At 44.5% G+C, this 8664-nt stretch overlaps 2 protein-coding genes across 2 annotated transcripts; both read right to left on the bottom strand.

Annotated features, from left to right (window-relative positions):
- Positions 1 to 2019: 2019 nt before the first annotated feature.
- Positions 2020 to 4168, bottom strand: O0I10_010841 (histidine-tRNA ligase; the record flags this gene model as incomplete). The annotated part of the gene is made up of 9 exons (XM_058490815.1): positions 2020 to 2579; positions 2648 to 2735; positions 2791 to 3012; positions 3079 to 3177; positions 3246 to 3353; positions 3420 to 3551; positions 3613 to 3708; positions 3772 to 3891; positions 3968 to 4168. The coding sequence occupies 9 exons, from the start codon at positions 4166 to 4168 to the stop codon at positions 2020 to 2022; spliced, it is 1626 nt and encodes a 541-aa protein (XP_058338427.1).
- A 183-nt stretch (positions 4169 to 4351) lies between these two features.
- O0I10_010840 (uncharacterized protein) lies at positions 4352 to 8314 on the bottom strand (the record flags this gene model as incomplete). The annotated part of the gene is made up of 9 exons (XM_058490814.1): positions 4352 to 4401; positions 4459 to 4500; positions 4564 to 4791; positions 4853 to 5764; positions 5822 to 6550; positions 6600 to 6672; positions 6732 to 7655; positions 7719 to 8069; positions 8126 to 8314. 9 exons carry the CDS (start codon positions 8312 to 8314, stop codon positions 4352 to 4354), a joined length of 3498 nt encoding a protein of 1165 aa, XP_058338426.1.
- Between the last annotated feature and the right edge of the window lie 350 nt (positions 8315 to 8664).

Raw genomic sequence — 8664 nt, 5'->3', positions numbered from 1 at the left:
GGCAACTCCATCTGCAAGTATATGCATCCCTTCATTCCTTTTCCTTCAGAATAAAAATGCCTCTGATATGGTTTATATATGAAACTTGTATAACTTTCTTGTTGCTCCTTGCAAATGAATACGTATTCTGTCGGCGTACTGTGCAAGCAATTGGATGTTAAACACGCGTCATCCTATTTTTGATGCAGCGTATAGAGTATATGCACCTTGCTTAAATCACTTTATCTCGTCAAAAAGTATCGAATTCACGTGCAAGTATGTAGCTATTGTTGTAGTACATGGCGCCCCCCTATCAGCTGCAGATTTCCTCCGCTTCGGCATGATAGTTTCGTGTCACAATAGGAAGGTGTCAATTGCATGAGTGTCATGTCAACACCATTTGTATTTCCCCTTCTTCTTGCCCACTTGTAGAAAAAAAAACGGCGTCTTTTGGCAGCAATTATCGTACAAAACGCGCTGACGCGGTACGCGTGGATATAAAAGGAAATCGGGCGAAAAAACGCGAAATGAGCACGTAAAAAAACCACGCTGGGTGTGAAAAAATTTGCGCGTTTCAACATCCGCAGCAACCGGGTATATAACAAACGCCTTTTTTCGACCTCTTTAACGGGGCAGGTTGCGCAACCTCATTCTCCTTTGGAGATGTCTCGCATCGACATAAACTTTGCCGTCGTAGCTTAAATGACGTATAACTAGCCGTCCGCGATAGACGTTAAAAGGGCCCGTCTTGGTAAGACGTAAACTGCCCGTCTTGGCCTACGTAAACATGCCCGTGTTGTTAGGTACGTCCATAACACGTAAAAAAAAAGACCCGTTTCGGTAGTACGTTAACTACTGCGTCTGCTTCACGCCCGAAGCCGTGTTGATGGTACGTTAACTATCACGTTTGCACATTTACGTTAAAATGGCCGTCGTAGCTTAAATGACGTACAACTAGCCGTCCGCGATAGACGTTAAAAGGGCCCGTCTTGGTAAGACGTAAACTCCCGTTTGCACATTCGTAAAATGTTTGCCGTCGTCAGACGTAAACGCCTTTTCGCACATTTTCTATAAATGCTGCCGTCGTAGCTCAAATGACGTATAACTAGCCGTCCGCGATAGACGTTAAAAGGGCCCGTCCGGGAAGACGTAAAACTATGGATGTGGATTGTCATCACCTCCTCGTGGTCACATCTGGAAACCATTATCATGATGGGCTAAGCATGGCATTAAATAGTCTTATAACTTGATATCCAATAAACTTTTCTTTTAAAAGCATTCTTCTCTCCATAATTGATAACATAAAAAGATGATGATATGAAAATGAACTCTTTAATAAAGGATGGAAGGAGTAATTCAAATATACAAGCCTTAGATTGTGGACTCGTATAATGATCATGCATGTGGGGATCATGATTGAGTGGGAGGATGTGTGTGTTGCAGAGGGGTTGGTTGTATTCATCGTCAATCACCACTCTTGTTCGTTGTCATGTCGCTCCACGCTTGGTGCCAACAGGTACATTCAAGGTCCAATGTCGCAGTAGAACGTGTTCCAATGGCATGTTGGTTTGTATAGACGGCGAGATTGATCTCAAAGGCACGTTGACTCATTTGGTTTTGCTTCGACTCGACTCTCCATGGCTTTAGTCTCCATGACTTTAGTTTCCTGGCAACCAACAACAATGATCTTTAAATGGAAAATGCAACAATGAAAGTCGTTTATTGTGTGAGTGTGCGTGCGGATCATGTATGCATAGTTTTCTTGATCAGGCACGTGGGTAACGCCTCTTGCATGAAACGGCGACTTGCTAGCTGGTAGTGTGATAAGGACCGCAGCTAGTAATAGAAAGTCTCAGGGGATAATTGAATGCTCATGATGCTCCGTGTATGGGTTTTGGTGATAAAGACAATCAAATGCGAACTACACAAATCCTGCAGCATTGAATAGGCTCACACACATCCCTTATTTGACTCATCCATATCCATATCCTTTTTTTTTGTTCAGCAATCTTTTGTTTTTATATGCGAAAAAGTACAAATCTACATGCCAGAAAGACGCTTCTTGAGCTCATCCACCATGGTAGCACGAGCAATGGTGACACCACCACCTTGAGATTCATCCTTGGAACGCATATCCTTGATCTTGATCTCACCACGTTCCAACTCATCCTTGCCAATAATCACAGCAAAAGGAATATGGTCCTTTTCACAAGCGGCCCATTGAGCAGGAAGCTTGGGCTTGTTTTTGAAAAGGAAGGATGCCTTGATATCAGCGTTCCAAAGATCATTGGCAATCTCCATACGCTCCTTGAGCAAACCATCACCAACAGCAATAACAAAGACTTCGGTTTCATTGCTCTTGATATCCTCTGCCTTTTGCTTGGACATCAAAATGGAGAAAACGCGCTCAACACCAATGGAAACACCAACACAGGGAATCTTGAGATTGGGCTCGCCCTTCTTATTGGTACCCGAAAACATACCGACCAAGTTGTCGTAACGGCCACCAGCAGCAATGGAACCAACACCCACAGTGGACTCATCAAGTTCATCCGAACCAGGCTTGGTCTTTGGTTGTGGCTTCTTGGCATCAGTCATGGCTACATACAAAATAGGTATGAATACATGTACATCCTGATGATGAATGGCAACTCCTCCTCCTCCTTACCTGGTGGAGCCGACTTTTCAGTGACGGCTTCATAGATAATGCCAGTGTAATAATCGAGACCTCTTGCCAAGCTCATATCAAATGACATCTAAATACACATATGAGCCATTCCGATCCACTCACTCAATGCTCTCCATCCATACCTTTCCAGTAATGTTGAAAACATCCATGTAATCAAAGAGAAGTGCCATATCAGCAATACCAGCAGAAGCACTAGCATTCTTGGTCAAGTTTTCATCCTTGGAAAGGGTCTCCAACAAATCACGACCACCCTTGAGTTTGACATAGCCACCAATCTTATCGGCAACATCTTCAGGCAAGCCCTTTTCTTCGGTCATTTCCTTCTTGACTTCCTCCCAAGGCAACTAAACATGACACATCCCATTCATCAATCAATTAGTCAACCCTTTGATCCCTCTTTTATTTCTTACCTTGTCCAACTTGTCCACAGCAGAAGAGATGGGACGGATCTTTTCCTCAGGTACACCGCACACTTCGAAGATACCATCCAAGATTTTACGATGGTTGAGCTTATAGATGTAAGTGAGTGAGTGGGCATGTATGTGTATACACCACCGACCGCATATGAATTACATACCTTGACAGTGTATTCACCGATATCCAAAGCAGTGAGTGCCTCACAAAGGATCTTGAGAATCTCAGCATCGGCAATCATGGGATCATAGGCACCCGCCATGTCAAAATCCTTTAGGATGACATTCCGTTAGCTGGGTCTATTGATGTATATATATAGGTTGCTGATAATACATACGCATTGATAGAATTCTCTCATACGACCCTTGGTCATTGCAGGTTGATCACGACGATAGACTTTGCCAATGTGGTATCGCTTAAAGTTTTGGTACTCTTTGCCATTCATGGCGAGGAAACGAGCAAATGGTACCTAGAGTTTGTTCCTTGGTCAATCTTCATGGCCATCCTCATCATATGGTGTGGTCACTTACAGTAAGATCATAACGAAGGGAGCATTCTTCACCGCCCTGATCTGCCAAATCGTAAATCAACTTGCTATCTTCACCATATTTGCCAGCCAAGATTTCCTAATAGAATAATGACACGTTAGCTAGCTTTTCCCCAATGTTGTCAATAAAGAGTATTATTACCTTGAGTTCAAAGACAGGTGTATCAATAGTGACAGCGCCGTGCTTTTTAAAGACTTTGGTAATGGTCGAAAAGACTTGTTCACGAATAGCCATTTCCTTGTCATTATGGTCTTTGGTGCCCTGGAGCAAAGCAGTATGTATCAGTACCTATTCCCCTCATTGCAACCACACATTGACGCCATGGGAGTCAAGTTACCTTGGGAGTCTTTAAAGTGAATGCGGACTTGCCCTTCTTTTTGGAACCGCCTGTCAGGGTCTCCATTTCCTGCTTGAGTCCCTTGAGAACAGCCACAGCAGCATCGACTTCGGTAGATGCAGCACCGTTGGTACGCAACTGTTTAATGGTGCCTTCTTGCGAGCGGATCTCGAGTGCCAATACTTCTTTGCGATCGGACATGACGGGGGGTGGGTGGGTGTGTGTATATGTGGAAAAGGTGTATTGTGTGTTTTTTCCAAAGCGTATAATAGATATAAAACACCGCCCAATGACAGCTTGCGCACAACACATACACACAACTTACACTCGATGGTGGCGTAGCACTGTTGTCAATTTGACTCATCTTTATTATAACGACTATTTCTACCATCCACGATTCTGTTGTTGTTGTTGGGAAAATCCAGTTTGTCCATCTATAAAGTAAAGAGGTGAGTAACGAGCCTATGAAGAGATAGAGAGATAATACATACAAGCCAACGATCCTTCCGGAGTAAAAACAGAAAATGATTGATCTACAATAAACGCATCTCTTATTTAGTATCATCATCCCTTCTTCATTCAATGTGTATGATTACCATGCTGCTGCGATGATGGAACACCGGTCATTTGTGGTTGCAGACCCGTCATTTGTGCCTGGATACCAGTCATTTGGGGTTGTAAATAATTAACAGGGGGTGGTGCCTGTACAGAGTTGGCATTCGTAAACATGCTTGTGCTTGGTGTGGAGAATTGGACTGCACCCGTACGTTGAGGGCTTAAAGGTGAAAGTGCATCCATGGGTGATCCAAAAGGATTATCAGGCGCTAAAATGGACATATAGTAAGTTTCATAGGTCCACCACTCACAAGGTATAGACACACTTACTTGCTATTTGCCAATGACGACCACCAGCAGTAGGTTGGCTCTGGATAAAACCTGTTTGGTTGGGGAATTGCTGCTGTTGTTGTTGTGGTGGTTGCATCATTGGTTGATGAGCGGGAATCGATGGTTGTGTAAAGGATGTTGGTGATTGCATGGAAGATACAGGACCCGTAGCCATAGAATGTAGCTGATGTTGCTGTTGTTGATAAGGTGGTTGAATACCAGTAAGATTAGGTTGCATCATCTGCTGTTGGTTCATATAACCCGTGGGCTGTTGTTGGAGATGGGCCATGGATTGTTGTGGAGATTGCTCCTGCCAACGACTCAAGGTAGGATCTGCCAAATGCTTGATAGCGGATACCGGCCGCTGTCTTGGTGGTGGTGGTTGTGACGAAAACACAGGCTGGGGTTGCTGCTGAATAGGTGGTGTCATGTTTTGTTGAACCATTTGAGAAGCTTGTAGCTGCTGTTGTTGTTGTTGTCGAAGCTGTTGTTCTTGAAGCTGCTGTTGAAGCTGTTGCTGTTGCTGTTGTAGTTGCTGCAATTGCTGTTGTATTTGTTGCTGCTGTTCTTGTTGAAGCTTTTGTTGCTGTTGCTGTTGTAGCTCTTGGATTTGTTGCTGTAGTCTAGCATTGGTAATCGTGGTTCCACCAGTGGCAGATGCCTGCTGCTGTGGTGGTTGCGGGGGTTGTGGTTGCTCGACAGCGGCTGGTTGAGAAGGAGAATTCGATGATGTATCGCGAGGAGCCCAAGCATCATCTTGAAATCCAATCAAATCACCTGCAGCTTTCTGAGGTTGCTTTTGTTGTTCAGCGGGAGCTCCTGTAAATTGAGTGCCAACAAAATCGACCAAATCAGGATGAATAGCTGGTTGTGGTGGTGGTTGCTTCTTTTCAGGTTCTGATGGACGTTGAGCTGCATGAATAAAACGCATTAATGATTCATTCTATCCTTTCGTGTAATCAAATATACCTTGCACAGGAGCTGAAGAAGAAGAACCAGCAGCATCCGCACCATTCAATTCACGATGAAGTCGTCTTGCGAATGCCTCATCATCATTCTCTGCATTACGTTGATTCGTTTCATCTTGATTGCCTTCTTCATCCGAAAGAGGTTCCACCTTTTCTGTTTCAATGTATCGCTCGATTCGGCGGGTATGCTTTTCAGAGACACCAAGCATTTTGATCCTCTTGTGGGTGAGATTGGGAATATCACTGTCATCAAGCTTATCCGATTGAAAACTCGCTGAATACTTGAGTGATGCCTCCATTGGAATGCCAATCATCATAAACCAATCAAACCAATCCCACGCTCGGTTCACTTTCTTTGGCTCCTTTTTGGCAAAGATTGGCTTGGGTTGTTCGGCAACAGTGTTGCTGGATGAAGAAGCAGCAGCAGCAGGTGGTGGTGTCGATGGCGTAGCAGTAGCAGTAGTTGCACTAGGTCGTGGAGGCATTACAGGTGCGTCATCATCATCTTGGATAATAGTCGATCCAGTACGTCCTTTGCTGATACTACGTCCCAACTTCCGTTCCACCCATTGCACATCCTGTGTGCTCATCTTATCCATAGGGACATCAATTTTGACACCATTGGTCTTGTGTAAACGGAATTTGCCATCATAGAACGCCAAAAATTGGGCATCGACTCGAAACGCACCACTACGATCGGTCCACGTTCGTACTCTATCGAAATCAGGCTCTATACAATGCATTAGTCAATGAGAATCGTATCCATACAATCCACTTACTCTGTAAATCTTGTACACGTGCTGACGATTGTGATCGAGCTGCTGAAGAAGGTGCTCTTTGCAATGATGGTTGCTATGGAAACAAACAATGAATACATGTTGGATACATATAACCATTCAAAGATAACTCACCGTTGCTTTGCTTTGCTGTAATTGACGCTGTCTCATTACTTCAGCTCTTTGAGCAGCCTCCTGAAGCTTTCGTCGACGTTCATTTTCCTCTTGTTCTCTCTTGGCTGCTTGCTGCCTTTCCTCTTCTTCTTGTCGTTCTCGAGCTCGCTGTGCACGTTCCTCTTCTTCTTGCTGTTGTCGTCGTCGAAGTTCCTCTTCACGTTGCCTTTGCATAGCCATCGTTTGTGAAGGATCTGGTATGGAAGGTCGCTGCTCATTGATGGTTGTTGGTGCATCATTATCATGATCTTGCATTTCCACATAGGTCTCTGGTACAATGCCTTGTTCACCATGTTGAGTTCGAATGGTGCACCAGCCATCTTGACGATCATCCATCAATACGGTCACATGATCACCTTCATTAACGGATATCTCATCACCCCCTTCTGCTGCAAATGTATACATGATGATTGCATGGCGTGATTCAGGTTCTGGAGGTGGAGGTGCTGCTGCTGCTGCCGCTGTTGGACGTGGTGGCATGACTGGGGTTGGTTCATGGTCCTGTTGTTGTTGTTGTTGTTGTTGGGGCGAAGCGATTGATGATTCTGGAGCAACACGAACACCGGCCTTTTGAGCGATTGTACGTGAATCTGAAATCTTGACCATGATTGCTTTTGCTTCAGACTTTGAGGATGCTTGAAGATGTAGCTCACTGGGTTGTTGACCACCAATCTCAATATGCAAGGTTTTGCCATCGAAAAGATACTTTGTCACGTCCAAGATGGGATGTTGTTGAACCGGCAAAGCCTTATCAGTCTCACTTCCATAGCATAGCATCCCTGTTCCCACAAGCAGATTGCCCTTGCTCTTCTTTTTCTTCTTTTTGACGGGATCATATTCGTGCACAAGCCAAGATTGAGCATCATCCTCTGCTGCTATTTCAGCCTAATACATAAAAAGAATGGGTTAATTAGCATCACTTTATCGACTCGATTCCTTTTTACCTACCTGACGTGATGTGTCCACTGATAAGGATGGAGGCGTAGGTGCTGAAGGAGTGTCGTCTATGTGAGCATCATCATGCACGGGGCTTTGTGTAACGTGGTCTGTTGCTGCTGGGGTAGAAGTAGTCGTCGTAGCGGGTGGTGCAGCAGCAGCAGCAGCGGCGGTAGTAGTAGCATCTTGAACATAGTTGCTTGGAGCCAATCCCACATCATTGGTATGCTTGTGCTTTACAAGAAGCCAATCCGGATCATCATTCTCGAGCACCAGCATCTCATCTCCTTCATGAAACGATAATTCCTCTTCATGCTGAGCGGTATAGTCATATTCAGCACGCACAACACCAACAGGTTCCCACTATAACCAGCGCTATTAGTCTCGAATGAACAAACAAGGTGTCTTCACTTTTATACCTCGGCGAGATAGTTGGCTGGCACAAGACCAATATGGGGCGAATCGTCTGATGACTTTAACTCGGCTCTCCACCATTCATCGTCCTCCTTCTCGATAACGTACAAGACATCGTTCTCATGGATGGTGATTTCGTCGACAGTGCGAGCTTCATAGTCGTAGAGTGCTTTGCACACCTGGACATACTTCATGGTTGCTGTGTAATTCGTCAAATAAAGGGAGCTGCTTGGAACGACAGCTTTGCAATGAACGAGATGCAGGGATGAGCGAGCTTCTAAATAACAATTGAAGTTGTGTACAACGTCAAGATATAGAGTCCTCCGATCGACACAACTTAATCCCTTGCTACACTCAGCTCTGCTGCTGTATAACACAACCACTATTTACTGCCATCCATGCATGGATATATATCACTTTACCCTCTTTGCACATATATAACCCATTACGTTATCTATGTTATTCAACCTCCCCCTACTACTACTACTACTATTACACCTCTACATAAAGATGACGTATTCCTCTTTTCAAAAGCACTGCATAC

The sequence above is a fragment of the Lichtheimia ornata genome (genome assembly GCF_029851405.1).
Source record: "Lichtheimia ornata isolate CBS 291.66 chromosome Unknown scaffold00077, whole genome shotgun sequence".
Taxonomy (NCBI): domain Eukaryota; kingdom Fungi; phylum Mucoromycota; class Mucoromycetes; order Mucorales; family Lichtheimiaceae; genus Lichtheimia; species Lichtheimia ornata.
Note: the sequence above shows the minus strand (reverse complement) of the source record. Positions and strands in the feature narration are given on the sequence as shown.